General features: G+C 42.6%; 1 protein-coding gene across 1 annotated transcript in view; it reads right to left on the bottom strand.

The window, feature by feature from the left end:
* Window positions 1–16667, bottom strand: part of DYNC2H1 (dynein cytoplasmic 2 heavy chain 1) — a 1078189-nt gene that overhangs the window by 900436 nt on the left and 161086 nt on the right. Inside the window, 1 exon segment of the mRNA XM_030202388.1 lies at window positions 8197–8312. Coding sequence (XP_030058248.1) covers window positions 8197–8312 — 116 coding nt within the window.

Raw genomic sequence — 16667 nt, 5'->3', positions numbered from 1 at the left:
TCCGACAGGATGCTGTGACAAGAAATGCTGCTTGCGCTTCCTTCTTGGTGCCTGGTGATAACAGATGCCAGCCTTTTGGGCTGGGGAACGCATTGCCAGGGAAGCTATGCTCAGGGTCAGTGGACAACCGTGGAAGCGGGGTGGTCCATCAATCGCTTGGAACTGAGAGCGATATTTCAAGCTCTTATGGCCTTCCAAAAGACTCTGAAGGCGCTTGCAGTCCAGGTCCTTTCAGACAATACGATAGCGGTGGCCTACATAAATCGTCAGGGCGGCACTCAGGGCAGGGCCCTGGCCGCGGAGGCCACTCAGATTTGCCACTGGGCCAAGCTCCACCTGCAGCTTCTGTCAGCAGCTCACACACAGCAGGTCAGAGCAACATGCAAGCCGATTTTCTCAGCAGGCACCAAATTGACCCGGCAGAATGGGAACTGGCAGAAGAAGCTTTTCTTCAGATTTGTGCCAAATGGGGGACACCAGGAATGGATCTAATGGCGTCAAGTGCAAACATAGTAACATAGTAGATGACGGCAGAAAAACACCTGCACGGTCCATCTAGTCTGCCCAACAAGATAAACTCATATGTGCTACTTCTTGTGTATACCTTACCTTGATTTGTATCTGCCATTTTCAGGACACAGAACGTAGAAGTCTTGCCCAGAACTAGCCCCACCACCCAAACACCAGCCCCGCCTCCCAATCTCGGCTAAGCGTCTGAGGATCCATTCCTTCTGCACAGGATTCCTTTATGTTTATCCCACGAATGCTTGAATTCCGCTACCGTTTTCATCTCCACCACCTCCCGCGGGAGGGCATTCCAAGTATCTACCACTCTCTCCGTGAAAAAATACTTCCTGATATTTTTCTTGAGTCTGCCCCCCTTCACTCTCATATCCTGTCCTCTCGTTCTACCGCCCTCCCATCTCCGGAAAAGGTTCGTTTGCGGATTAATAACTTTCAAATATTTGAACGTCTGTATCATATCACCCTTGTTTCTCCTTTCCTCCAGGGTATACATGTTCAGTCGCCAAAGGCCCTCGCTTTTTCAGCAGAAGGAGAGATCCTCACTCGGCGGGGTTGGATGCTCTGGTTCAACCCTGGCCCTCAGGCCTCATGTATGTGTTCCCTCCTTGGCCCCTGATAGGACGAGTCCTCCTTTGGATTCGACTACACCGGGGATTGGTGATTCTTATCACTCCGGACTGGCCAAGGCGTCCGTGGTATGCGGATCTGCGTCAGATGATGGTGGAGGCTCCATTTCATTTGCCTCTGGTGCCGAACCTGTTGGTTCAAGGTCCGGTGTCTATGGAGGATCCCTGCCGATTTGGTCATACGACCTGGCTCTTCAGAGGGCGCAATTGAGAGATAAGGGCTACTCTAACAAGGGGCTACTGTCTCGCCAGTGCTGGACGTTTTGCAGGATGGCTTACAAAAAGGCCTGGCTTACAATTCCCTGCGGGTTCAAGTGGCAGTATTGACATGCTACCGAGGGAAAGTCTCTGGCTTGTCCCTTGCTGCTCATCCGGACATTGCCCGATTTCTCAGAGGGGTGCTGCGGCTCCGCCCTCCAGAGCGGTCACCTTGTCCAGTCTGGAACCTGGGGCTGGTGTTGAAGGCTCTCCAGCATTCGCCTTTCGAGCCACTTATGCGAGCTTCAGAGAAGGATGTGACTCTCAAGACAGTCTTTTTTGTGGCCATGACATCGGCTAGACGCGTGTCTGAGCTGCAGGCGCTGTCCTGTTGGGACCCTTTTCTGCAGTTCTCAGAGTCAGGGGTGACGGTACGTACAGTGCCTTCCTTCCTGCCTAAAGTGGTATACTCTGGAGGAAAGGAGAAACAGGGGTGATATGATACAGACGTTCAAATATTTGAAGGGTATTAATCCGCAAGCGAACCTTTTCCGGAGAGGCGAAGGCGGTAGAACGAGAGGACATGAAATGAGATGAGATTGAGGGGGGGAAGACTCAAGAAAAATGTCAGGAAGTATTTTTTCACGGAGAGTGGTGATGCTTGGAATGCCCTCCCGCCGGAGGTGGTGGAGATGAAAACAGTAACGGAATTCAAAAATGTGTGGGATAAACATAAAGGAATCCTGTTCAGAAGAAATGGATCCTCAGGAGCTTAGCCGAGATTGGGTGGCAGAGCCGGTGGTGGGAGGCGGGGCTGGTGGTTGGGAGGCGGGGATAGTGCTGGGCAGACTTATACGGTTTGTGCCCTGAAAAAGACAGGTACAAATCAAAGTAAGGTATACACAAAAAGTGGCACATATGAGTTTATCTTGTTGGGCAGACTGGATGGACCGTGCAGGTCTTTTTCTGCCGTCATCTACTATGTTACTATGTTTCACCTGAACCAGCCCATTTTTCTTCCTTCCTTTTCTAGGGAAGATTTCCCGGACTCCTTTGGGCAGTTACATCTTTTGGATATCTGCAGGGCTCTGTTGCAGTATCTACAGATGTCAAATGACTTCAGGACTTCTGATCACCTTTTTGTATTGTTGACAGGTCCTCGACACAAGTGCCCGGCATCTAAGGCCACTATAGCCCGTTGGCTCAAGGAAGTCATCCTTTCTGCGTATCTGCTTTCAGACTGGTCTCCGCCTGAAGCGTTTAAGGCGCATTCCACGAGAGCGATTTCCTCCTCTGAGGAAACGGGTGCACTCTCTCTTCAAGAGATCTGTAATGCGGCTACTTGGGCTTCTCAGCTCTCATTTGTCTGGCAATACAGGCTGGATGTTGCAGCGAAGCAGACGCGATTTTTGGAGCACAAGTACTTGCTCGTGGAGTGGCCTGTTCCCACCCTAAGTAGGGAGTGCATTGGTACATCCCATCAATTAATGGATTCATCTGCTGATGATGACAAGGAAGGGAAAATTAGGTTCTTACCTTGGTAATTTTCTTTCCTTTAGTCACAGCAGATGAATCCATGATCCCTCCCTGTCTGACTGTTTTTTGTTCAGATCTTTCATACAAATATATATCTCATTGGGAGAAGTTGGAAACTAGTTCTCAGGATTTCTACATGCTGTTCTATTACAGGAGGTTGAGATCGTCCCTCCTTTGTATGGTTATTGCTCCGGTTCTGGGGCATTTTTTCGCTGTGAGGAAAGTTTATGTGATGTTACCTTTCTTATTCACTCTGCTTTGGAAATTTCAAATACTGAAGGCAGTTGGGGCTAGCCGTCCAAGGGTCACTGTGGTTCTTCAGTGTTCTCTATCTCCACCTGCTGGTAGGGGGATACAACCCATCAGTTAATGGATTCATCTGCTGTGACTAAAGGAAAGAAAACTACCAAGGTAAGAACCTAATTTTCCCTTCTATATTTAGTACACTGGTTGCCCGTTATATATCGAGTTACATTTGAAGTTCTTGTTTTGATACATCTACGTGTATATGAGAAGGCACCTGTATATTTTAGTAATGCTTTAAGGATGTATTGTCCAAGGCAATCATTGAGGTCAGAGAATGAAGCAACTGTGTTTACCTTCACCTATGTATCATTGTGTTAAAACGTGTGTGCTTTCTCTGTTGCCGGACCCTCACTTTGGGATAATCTTCCTGGTCATCTTTGTGCGATAATACTCAAACAGCTCAAATGGCTCATTGCTTTTTAAAGGCCTTCCTAAAGGAATGAAGTATACTGAGGTGAATGATTTGAGCCACTGCATTGACAGTGGATGGACTTACATCATTTGGGTTTTGTTTTGATTGTATTTTAAGTTAAATCGATTGTTGGTTTGGGTTTCTTGTTTTTTTTTTATTTTATTTTATTGATATTACCTGCTTTGGGTTAAGACAGGATATAAATGTAAAAATAAAACAAATAAATAAATAGATCCAGCATCGACCCTTTCCTGATGGCTTCTAACACTATTTCTTAGCACAAAACTCCGTTTAAGTCCACAATCTTTCTACTACTTTCCAGTTTTTCTGATGAGATACTCCAATCTATATCTAATAAATTACAGTCTCCTAGTATCATCCCCTCTCCCTTCCTTCTCATTTTTACAATCTCATTGGTCAGATCTTTTAGTAAAAGGGCCTCCTTAACCTGTTAGTTTAAATCAAAATGATCAACCAATGAAATTCGTATTTCTCTGCTGTGTAAAAACTAAAGCATCTGGTGCAAAGTGAAAATTTCCTACACAGAAATAAAAGGTGAGAAATTACATTCATAATAATATATAGTAAGTGGTGAAAAAGACCAAATCGACTGACCCAATCTGCCCAGCTGATTTTTTTCCTCTAGTTTTCTATCACTTTGTGTAAATGAGAATGGGTAGACTCGAGAGGACAGCTGGTCTTTAGTTTCTGCCAATTACTATGTTACTGTGAACATGCTTCCTCCTCATTCTGTTCAGATTTTCATAACTTAAATGATCGGAACAAAGATTTATCTTTTGTGTTTTGCTGTCTGGCTGACGATATGATTATAGATGCTATGAATTGTTCTCTTAGTAGGTTGTCGAGCAGCATTGACGTGGAGCTTCCTGTCTGGGTTCCCATAGCCACAATAGGAGCATGCAGAGGGGAGAAAACCAGATCCTCCAGCTGATCCACTTGAGAGGATTTGGGGGCTAAATCATTTTGGCTCAGATTGACTTCCAGATGAGTTATATTACTAGCATATGGAAGCTCAGCATGTGAGTGCTGAAATGCCATGGGAGATGGAAGCAGCTGACCTGGAATCTGCTGCTGCAGTAGTGTTGCAGTTGAGTGGCTTATATTTGGATAGCGAGGAGATGTGGAGAGCTAGGATTTTGAATGAGTTGTCTTGGGAGCTCTTTTCGGTTGTGGGAGCTCCTGACTGATACCTGCTATGGAATCTATAGATGCTCCCAGGTGTCCTTCTGACCGGACAGAAAAGTGGAAATGGACAGTACCACATTCAACCTGTTTTACCTCATGAGATATCATGTTAGTGGAAGTTGTCTTGTATACAAGATCATTGCTAGGTTTATGTTGGAGTCCTCCCTGCAGAGGTAGTATTTCTTCAGAAGAGCTCAATTCCATGAAAGGATTCCAAGCAGCCCATCAAATCATATGCATGTAAGCTGGTGTACATAAAGAACTTGTAGACTGTACCTTTCCATCCACTCCACCAACACCTGACAAGACATATTCAAGCTGAAAGACTACTGCAAATCCTGGGTGATTCACCATCTCAGTTAGACGGATCCGACTCCTTAATACCAGCACTGGCACTGAAGAACTGGATTTGAAGTTAGCCTCACACTTCTTGTTAAAACTAGCAGATCGTCCTCATACTGCTTCCCTCTCTGGCACAACTATGACCACGTGGGGCTTTTGAATAAAGCACAATTCATTGTGTACCCCAATATGGAGCCGCCGTTCTTGAATCACAAGACTGTTTCCATCCGGCATGGAATTATCCTTCAGTAAGCAGTCATGGTTGTGTAGTTCCAAAAGTTCTCCTTCAACTTTCTCTAGAGATGGGTACAGCTGGAGGGACAGCTTATTCAAGTGACATGTGAGTACTTTCTGCAGTTGTGGTTTCCGTAAAGCATCATATGTTTCTCCTTGTGCAGGAACCATGCCAGGAATTCTCTCTAATCCAGATGTCAGCAGGTTCTCAGGGAGCAGGTGCTTTATTGTCTCCAGCGGAGGGTGTGGACGGAAAGTGTAATAAACTTGACTACTCTCTATTAACGTCAGGCATTTGTTCAATTCTATAAGGTCCTGAAGAATGGGATGTAAAAGCACTCTGGGTGTTCCATGATACAATTTTATTCTTTTGCTCTGTGTGCTAGGTTCTGTTGGTTTGCACTGGTTACTGAACAGCTGAGGAATTCCAAACCCACAGGACAGATTCCGTTGGCTTCCATCACGATTCTTGGCTAAGGCCACAATTTCTATTACTGCAACAAGGTTTGTGTGAGTTAAAGATGTGTGGAAATAGAGGCTCATTGAAGGTGATTCAGGGTGGTTGACCTGGGACTGTTTTAATACATTTTCCACTACTTTTCCACGTCTTCCCAAAGAAATACTGACATGTGATATCAAAAACAGAAACTCTGAGTTGATACTCTACTGTTGACAGCCCCGCCAATGCACTTTGCTTAATAGTTGCACCCTCCACAGTCTTATTGATGAGTTGAAATCCTGATGATTCATTGTGGTGTTGTCTTCTCCACTGGGGATGTGGGGGAACAGTAAGGTTTTGTGCAAAAATATGTTGCCAATTGTTCATCTTGTCCAGGTCACCATTACTTCAGACAAACCAAGATCCATCACAAAATATGGTAAAGTCATCAAACAGTTGTTCTCTGTTTCCATTTGCTGTTAGAGGCATAAACCAACATGCCAGTTCTGCCCGCCATTCATTACAGCCATTGCATCCTTTTGCCATGTTACCAAAGCATTTCAGCAGCACCAAACCACACCTATAAGGGAAAGGTGGTATAGCCAGTTTCATGTAAATATTTCTTAGCCGATTGCTTTGTATGGACTGGTATGAATAAGACAGTCCCAAGCACCCCTACACTAAGGTTGTTGGTTTTTCCCACCGCTTAGCTTCAGGTTACCAGGGAGATGAGCAAAGCCAAGCTGGCAGGCAGAGGTGGCACCGATTACCAGACGCAGTTTCAATGACCGGAAGCATATGTCTCACCTACTTATGCATTTTAATTGGGGAACCGTTTATTGCATTTTGTGCAAGAAACCAGGCGGGTCACTTGTTCGAACGATCCCTCCTCAAAGAACACAATTTTGGAGTCTGAACCAGAAGTGTAGTTAAATGTGGAACCAGGCGGGTAGGGGAAGGGATAATAAGGGACGCAAAATGGTCGATAAGTCCCACAGTAAGCTTTAAACACAGAATAACATTTCATAATACATCGGATCAGCTAGAGCACAGTTGGAGGCCCGCGTCAACGGCGCTTCCAAAGCCAAAAAAGAAAAAAAAATCCCACGCTTCATCACTGGGACCACTGAGTTACCCTTCAATTTTTTTCCCATATTTTATCTTTCGTTGCCCTGGAATGGATGGGTAGATTTGCTTATAAACAACTGTCTCATTACATAACTGCCTTAAACCCATCTTCCCTTAGTGTTGATCTGTCCACTAGTTTTAGGGAGCTATTTGAGATGCCTTCAAGTGATCCTATATTTATTTCATCGATTCATAAGAGATTACTACACTGTTGCTTCCTACGAGATTTTTGCACTGTTGCTCGTTGTTGGACAGAGGATTTACGAACACCTGTTGCCTCTCAAGATCTGTTGCATTGTATGGGTAATGTTCCTCAACTCGATCGGTTCAGAGTGCGGAACTTAGGGAATGTCAGGCAAGAGTGATCTTTAGGGCTTACACCTCACAATCAAGAATCCTTAAGATGGGAGGTACAGATAGACCTCTATGTCATAGACACGGTTGATACCCTAATACCTTTTATCATGCTATCTGGGAATGTTCAGTGATTAAATCTTTCTGGACATCGGTGACCAGATATTTGTAAAGAATTTGGGGGCAGAGGGTGGTGTTTTCACCAGATAGTATTTTCCTGGGGTATATTTCACCTTTGCGAGTTGGGACTGTACACCAAAACATTTTGGTCCACAAAGCATGTTTGGTGGGTAAGACATGTAGCCTCACACACTGGACCAAACTGGATGCTCCCCTCTTATTGGTTATGGCACAATAGACTTCATGCTCTGCTTTTGCTGGAGTTTAGGGAATCACATTTAAATTTCAAATTAAATTTCATCTTTATTTAATTTAGGAGTGGTATATTCATAATTTAGCCCACTGAGTGTGTAGCCAAATCCTCAACCAACAGTGCTATTTCAGGCTCATGATAGTGACTAGGTCTCTGAAATGAGGGGGAGCCCAGACCTCTCACACTGCATTCTTAGGTTTTCTTTGGTTTCCAATCTAGGGAGTGGGGGTGGGGGGGATGAGAGGGAGTTGGATGGCAGAAAATACGTAGATATTCTTATTTTTGTGGTCTGTTTTACCAGGGGGAGAGTCACAAGAGCCAGGACTCTTCCTCACATGCGGAATTAGTTGTTTGTTCGGACTGTTGCAGACCGGTGAGCAGGGGTTGGGATGTGGGTTTGGGTTACTACTGAAATGTATGGAACAGAGTCATGCTTATAATTGTATGTTACTTCTACATCAATAAAATTGTGTTTACAAAAAAAAAATATGAAAATCACAGCATCACACATATTTACCTTGGATAGATTTTTTTAAGGATATAAGAAGAGAATCAAATAGCTTCTGGATAAGATCATCAATCACAGTCTTCACAGGATTGCAATTAATAGTTAAGCAATCCACCTTGATAGTGCTGCAAGATTTAAATTTCACATTTAAATTTCAAAACAAATAAGGTTAAAAATGCTTTTCCTCTAGTGCTCATATAACAAAAAAAGAAAAAAAAGCCACACACACACACTCTAAAGGTTAGTTTTAATAAAGCACACAATAGCAAAGTCAACATATACTATTAATAAAATAGGTCCAGTGTATAAAATGGAACCTGCAGTAAACAAGAATGTTAACGTATCTAGCCCTAATTATCCCCCTAGCATTAAAATATAATTTTAAATTACAATTCTAAATCGGCATGAACCTTCGAAGCACATAGGATACTCTTTCTTGCCTTCCTAAAAGTATATCATGCATAACCTAAATATCTCAATTCCAAAGGGATAGGGGAGACAAGGGAGAGAACAGTTATCTTACCTGTAGCAGGTCTTCTCCGAGGACAGCAAGATACATAGTCTTACATGTGGATGATATCATTCAATGGAATCTGCAAGGGAACGCTCACCAGCTTGTTTATAACAGCTTTTAAGAACATGATGAATTCATGCATCCTCCTGCTTGCTGCTCTTGCACAGGAACTAGCCAGTTGAGTTTTTAGCTTCTAGAACGCAACCTTAAAGGGGAGACGGTAAGGTATGTAAGACTTTGTATCCTGCTGTCCTCGAAGAACACCTACTACAGTTAAGTAACTTTGCTTTCTCTAAGGACAGACAAGATACAGTAATCTTACATGTGGGACTCCCTAATTACATGCTGCCTCCCACAAAAAAAAGAGAAATATGCAGAAGATTTTGCAAGAGTGATAACAGGCAAATAAGACCTTGTAACTTATTTTTTTATGGCAGGCAGTCTGAAACAGAAAATAACATGGGCCTGAGGGATAGAGCTGGATTCTAAAAGGACTGTCTGTCCAAACCAACTGCCACATCTAGAGTCTTGTTCTACACAGTAGTGGGATGGGAATGTGTGGACAGAAGATCCATGTTGCAGCTCTGCAAACTCTTTATGGAGGCTGATCTCAAATTGGCTACAGATGCAGCCATATCACTAACAAACTATGACATGACCCTACAGAGTCAGCCCAGCCTGGGTATAAGAAAATGCACTCTGCCAGCCAAGCACAATCTCTATCCTGCTTGAGTCAAAAGAAATCAAAAAGCTGAGCGGACAGTTCTCTAATTATCAGTATACCAAACAAACTTGAAACATGTGGACTTTCTCTGAGCTTTATTCTTCTCTACATAGTAAGTCAAGGTTCTCTTGTAGTCCAGTGTGCAGTACGCTTTCACCTTCGTAGGCAAGAAGGTTTACAAAAAAATGTTGGTAGAACAACTGACTGGTTAAGATGGACTTCTGACACTTCCTTAGGAAGAAACTTAGGATGTATGCAGGACTATATTTAAATCTATTTATTAGTTTCAATATTTAAACAAGCATTCTACTTGTACAGAAATACGTTAAATATAAGCCAAAAAAAAAAGAAAATATGATGCATTATTATTCATAACATATCATAGTAACTTAGTAACATAGTAGATGACGGCAGAAAAAGACCTGCACGGTCCATCCAGTCTGCCCAACAAGATAAACTCATATGTGCTACTTTTTGTGTATACCTTACCTTGATTTGTACCTGTCCTTTTCAGGGCACAGACCGTATAAGTCTGCCCAGTATTATCCCCGCCTCCCAACCACCGGCTCTGGCACAGACCATATAAGTCTGCCCAGCACCATCCCCGCCTCCCGCCACCAGCTCTGCCACCCAATCTCGGCTAAGCTCCTTAGCTTATATACGTGTATATATATATATATATATATATATATATATATATATATACAGTGGTGGAAATAAGTATTTGATCCCTTGCTGATTTTGTAAGTTTGCCCACTGACAAAGACATGAGCAGCCCATAATTGAAGGGTAGGTTATTGGTAACAGTGAGAGATAGCACATCACAAATTAAATCCGGAAAATCACATTGTGGAAAGTATATGAATTTATTTGCATTCTGCAGAGGGAAATAAGTATTTGATCCCCCACCAACCAGTAAGAGATCTGGCCCCTACAGACCAGGTAGATGCTCCAAATCAACTCGTTACCTGCATGACAGACAGCTGTCGGCAATGGTCACCTGTATGAAAGACACCTGTCCACAGACTCAGTGAATCAGTCAGACTCTAACCTCTACAAAATGGCCAAGAGCAAGGAGCTGTCTAAGGATGTCAGGGACAAGATCATACACCTGAACAAGGCTGGAATGGGCTACAAAACCATCAGTAAGACGCTGGGCGAGAAGGAGACAACTGTTGGTGCCATAGTAAGAAAATGGAAGAAGTACAAAATGACTGTCAATCGACAAAGATCTGGGGCTCCACGCAAAATCTCACCTCGTGGGGTATCCTTGATCATGAGGAAGGTTAGAAATTAGCCTACAACTACAAGGGGGGAACTTGTCAATGATCTCAAGGCAGCTGGGACCACTGTCACCACGAAAACCATTGGTAACACATTACGACATAACGGATTGCAATCCTGCAGTGCCCGCAAGGTCCCCCTGCTCCGGAAGGCACATGTGACGGCCCGTCTGAAGTTTGCCAGTGAACACCTGGATGATGCCGAGAGTGATTGGGAGAAGGTGCTGTGGTCAGATAAGACAAAAATTGAGCTCTTTGGCATGAACTCAACTCGCCGGGTTTGGAGGAAGAGAAATGCTGCCTATGACCCAAAGAACACCGTCCCCACTGTCAAGCATGGAGGTGGAAATGTTATGTTTTGGGGGTGTTTCTCTGCTAAGGGCACAGGACTACTTCACCGCATCAATGGGAGAATGGATGGGGCCATGTACCGTACAATTCTGAGTGACAACCTCCTTCCCTCCGCCAGGGCCTTAAAAATGGGTCGTGGCTGGGTCTTCCAGCACGACAATGACCCAAAACATACAGCCAAGGCAACAAAGGAGTGGCTCAGGAAGAAGCACATTAGGGTCATGGAGTGGCCTAGCCAGTCACCAGACCTTAATCCCATTGAAAACTTATGGAGGGAGCTGAAGCTGCGAGTTGCCAAGCGACAGCCCAGAACTCTTAATGATTTAGAGATGATCTGCAAAGAGGAGTGGACCAAAATTCCTCCTGACATGTGTGCAAACCTCATCATCAACTACAGAAGACGTCTGACCGCTGTGCTTGCCAACAAGGGTTTTGCCACCAAGTATTAGGTCTTGTTTGCCAGAGGGATTAAATACTTATTTCCCTCTGCAGAATGCAAATAAATTCATATACTTTCCACAATGTGATTTTCCGGATTTAATTTGTGATGTGCTATCTCTCACTGTTACCAATAACCTACCCTTCAATTATGGGCTGCTCATGTCTTTGTCAGTGGGCAAACTTACAAAATCAGCAAGGGATCAAATACTTATTTCCACCACTGTATATATATATATATATATATATATATATATATATATATATATATATATATATATTATATTCAACGTTTCCTCAGACCACTATTCAGGGACATAGTCAAAACTTGAGAAGAGTTATTTGTGGATTAACTTAACATATAATAAGGCTACACGTGGTGGCTTCACATGATTCTTATATTATCTCAGTTGTTTAGTATCTAGAAAGGATTTCAACTGTTCTGGAAGAAAAAAGGAATATTTAGCTTCAGCAAAACGGACCAAGCATTTACAGGGATATGCAAGGAAAAATCTCCCTCCCAGTTTCAGAACGTCTTGTTTCATTTTCAAAAACTCTTTCTTCCTGTCTTGGGTCTGTCGAGTAACATCGGGATAAATCCAGATTTTCTCCCCATAAAAAGGGATCTTTGACATTTTAAAGTAAAGTCTCAAGATCGCATTTAAGTCCTGTTCAAACACAAATATAATTAGCAAAGTGGCTCTAATAGTTATTATTTAAGTTGATTGCTCCAAAAAAGCAGAAATATTATCAACATCAATATTAGGCTGTTCATTTACGCATTCATATTGTCCCTCTTTCATAGCTCATTTTTGCGGTATATAATATAGCTTTGTTATAGGAGAAATAGTTTCTTTACGCATTTTTAAATTTTCTATCAGGAATTTCTTAAATAAATTAATAGGTAACATTCCAGAAATTTTAGGAAAATTCAATATTCGTAAATTCAGCCTTCTATTATAATTTTCTATCTGTTCAATCCTTCTGTTCAGCACAATCTTATCTTTAGACACTGCTGCTTTAAAACTTTTCAAATGTTCCAGTTCTTTTCCCATTTGAGTTTCTCTTATAATTAAGTCCTTTTTCAAAACCACCACATTGTTAACCAGTTCATCAAACTTGAGGGATACAGCATTTACCTCAGCAGAAGATTTTTGTAATGTAGAGTCCATTTTGTTAAATTTAAGCCAAATCTTTTCCAGATTAACCCCCGTGTTACTTACAGAGGTCTCAGGTGTCTTTAGTGCCTCTGACTCCAAGCACTGACCCAACAGTGTAGGCCCCCCACCAAGGGAATCTTTCCCTACCACTTCAGAGGTTTGTGGATTCCTTGCCTGCAGTGCAGCCAGTGCCCAGCACAGAGGAGTATTAGAGATTGAGGGCGGTGAGAGCAACTCCCAGCAGGAGCTCCGCTTCTCTGGAGGGCTCTGCTAAGGGGTTTCCCGCCCCCTGTTCACTTCGAGAAGCCTTCGTTAGGAAGCGATCTAAACTCTGTTGATTCGGCGACGAGGTTAAGGTAGGTGGGGGGATAGACCGCACCAAGCCTTTCCTTTTAGTATGAGGCATTTTAGAGTTCAAAAGAAAAGAAAATTCTTAAGTGAAAGGAAAAATGCCGAGAAACTGTGTGAGAAGAGTGTCAATCTGGAGATCCAAGATGGCCACGCTCTGTTAGGACGCCATGAATCGAGCTCCTCCTGACAATGCCTAAACGTCGAGGAAAGACAGCAGCCAGAGCCTCTCCACAAATTTCATCATTTCCCGGTCCAATAGATCAATTTGTGCGACCACTGCGAGTTGAACAAGACGGTGGAACGCCTCCGGTAGGGAACGCTGGTGATTGGGAGATATCAGCTTCCCCCGGTCTGGATACCACCTTGAGCCCCACCGCGCACTCCACCTCCTCAGCCGATTGGCGCTAGCTCCTTCCTGCAGGAACCGACAGGGTCGCCCCAAGAGGGAATCAAGGACCCAGAAGAACGCCGGTTAGAGACTCTGTTTACAACAATGGAAGGAAAAGAGGGCAGTTCGCCTGAGAAATTGCCACGGACTGAGAGGAGAGGAGCTGAGGGACAGGGAGAGATATCTGGACAGTCATCTATAAGGTATGAACTTCCTAAAGAGTTGGTAGTTAAACCAAAGGAAGTAACACTGGATGCATTGTGGGACTTAGTGTCCACCCTGGGACAAACATTTATTAAACAAATCAATGACATTGCACCGAGAGTAAAATCTCTGGAAGTTGACTTACAAAAAAGAGAGGAAGAAGTTAAAGTTTTGGATGTTAAAGTTGATGAAATGGATCAAAGAATTGTGAAGTTAGAAACATTACAACCAATGATGGTAAAAGACTTGACAAATTTCAGGCAAAGAATGGAAGTGTTTGATAATTATACTAAAAATCATAATTTGAGATTTGTTAACTTTCCTAAAGTACCTAATGTAGTCCCTCTTGAGATGTTAAAACGATATTTGCATGAAGTTTTGAATATACCGGATCAGAATATACCGCCATTTTCTAAAGTTTACTATATCCCAGGGAAGGAACTGAATCCGTTGACTGATCAGCCTATAGATGTTTCTCTTTTGCTTGAATCTTCCGACACTGAATTGGCAACAGCCGCCACTCTTGTGGCGACAGTTGCATTATTGCCTGACAAAGATTGGATCTTCCGTCTGTTTTTTCGAAATAAAGCAAAGCCTTTTTTAGGTTTTAATATATTACTTTTTCCTGATGTCTCTAAGGAGACTAGGCGACTGAGGAAGCAATTTTTGCTCCTTAAGCCTGAAGTTTTGCACATGGGGGGTACCTTTTTTTTAAGGTACCCCTGTAAGTGCATAATAAGGCTTGAGGGGGAAAAGTATGTGTTTACAGATCCTGCCCATGTCTCAGCACTTGTAACTTCAGCGAAATTGGAAAAGCGTAAATGAAAAGATGTTAACTCGAATTAGGGAGGCGTTTCAAGATGGCCGCATGTTGACTGGTAGCGGAACGTTTGATTATTTCTCGGAGAATTTCTCTTACTTCTTTACCTGACTATGCCGCATACAAAGCGTAAAGGAGTGGTGAAAAGGCTTCCCTCGCCCCCCACTACCTCTACGCCAACACAACCGGGAATCGAACGGTTCTTCTCCAGCCTCTCTCAGGATATACGGGAGGGGGATCCCCTAGTGCCGTTCGCTGGAGAAGAAGAAACGTCACGGGGAGAGGAAGTCTCCCTATCACCATCAACTCAGTCACTACCTCCGTGCCCCGCGATGAAAACAGCCCTGGAGACGACGGGCTCTGCTCCAGGAAGAGAGGCAGAGAAGTTGCCAAAAGAGGGTCCAGGACTGCCGAAGAAGACGCTGGGGGTTGAGGTTATACCTCAAATAACAACACCGGAGGTGAACCTACAAATGATTTGGAGTAAATTGAACAAAATGGAGGACATTTTGCAAAAAACATCGGGTGAGTTACAGCTTCTTAATGGGAAGTTTGATGAAATGAAAAATACGGTAGACACTGTGAAACAAGAATTTGATTTGAAAATGACTAAAGTAGAAAAAGACTTGGGACAGCTACAAAACTTTAAAATAAATGCAATAAAGGATAATACTGAGCTGAGAAGGAAAATAGAATATATAGAGAACTATAATAGACGCCTGAATCTTCGGGTCCTGAATTTCCCTAAGTCCCCTGGGTATGCCCCGTTAGACTTATTCAAAAGATACCTACATGAAAATTTGAAATTCTTGAAAGATTCTATGCCTCCGATAAATAAAATTTATTATATTGAAAGCCCTATAGGGGAAAAGAGAAGGTTGGGAGACGAGGCTAAAGGCCAAATAAACTCAAATAATATTTCACTATTGTTGGAACAATCCTTAGAAGATATTACCCAGAGATCTACCTTACTAGTGTCATTTGTTTTCGAACAGGATCTGGACGCTGTAATGAGACTATACTTTAAAAATGCGAAATCCCTCTTTGGAGGGGAAAGGATATGGATTTATCCCGATGTTACAAAACAGACCCAGATAAAGAGAAAGGCATTTTTAGCCTTAAAGAGGGAGACGTTAGAGGTGGGGGCCTCCTTCTTTTTAGCGTATCCATGTAAATGTATAGTAAATCTGGGAACAACAAAATATGTGTTTTATTCTCCGGAACAACTTAAATCATTTATAGAAATGAAACAACTGAAAGTTTAAAAGAAATTGAGAGACATGCTGCCTATTTAATTTCACAATACTTATTATGTATATGTAAACTTCTCTATTCATTTCGCCTCCCACTTGTATAACTTAGTGGTCTAAGGAAGCGTGAAATTTATTTGTTTAGTTATATAGGAACTTTACTTTGTTTATATTCTTGCTGTATTTCTGAAACAAGTTTGTATGCTTGTATATATATTGAAATAAAACAAATTTAAATAAAAAAAAGAAAAGATGTTAACTCAACTTAACAGAGATGGCTAAATCCTTTATTATTTTGCCTTGGTTTTTTTTTTTCTTCTCCCCATGCTCCGAACTCTTGCATCTCAATTTATGGACTTGAGTGTCATTTTTCCTAGTGAAATTTCTTTTAATTTCCTTTGTTATTATAACTATTATATGTGATTTCTTAATTGATGGACACTTTCCAAACAAGATGTTTCTTGTATAATATGTTTAAATGAATAAATAAAAAATAAAAGAGAAAGGAAACATGCCGAGCCAAGAGCTGCTTCCTGCTTTCACCACGTCGCCATCTTGACACACCCCTGACGAAAGGAGATGTATGCAGGACTACTGCATTGTAAAGATGTGTGTAAGGGATATCAGCTACTAGGGCCCAAAGCTCATTCACCCTGAAGGATGAAGTGACTGCCACCAAAAATAGGACCTTCTAGGTCAGGTACTGCAGGTGACAGGTGGCTAGTGGCTCAAAAGGAGCTTTCATGAGATGGGTTAAAATGACATTGAGGTCCCATGACACTGCAGGAAGCTTGAGCGGTAGCTTCAACAAAAGTAAGCCCCACATAAAGCAAACAACTAAAAGATGATCAGAGATGGTTTACCTTCTACTGGTTAAGTGCCAATAGCACTAAGGTAAAACTTAATAGAGCTGGCCTTCAGACCCAATTCTGACAAGCGAAGAAAGCATTCTTTTGTGTTCGACAGGAAGGATATAGGGTCTTGCTCTCACACCAGA

This window comes from Microcaecilia unicolor, chromosome 4 (genome assembly GCF_901765095.1).
Source record: "Microcaecilia unicolor chromosome 4, aMicUni1.1, whole genome shotgun sequence".
NCBI classification, from domain to species: Eukaryota; Metazoa; Chordata; class Amphibia; order Gymnophiona; family Siphonopidae; genus Microcaecilia; species Microcaecilia unicolor.
This window is presented reverse-complemented; position numbering and strand designations above follow the sequence as displayed.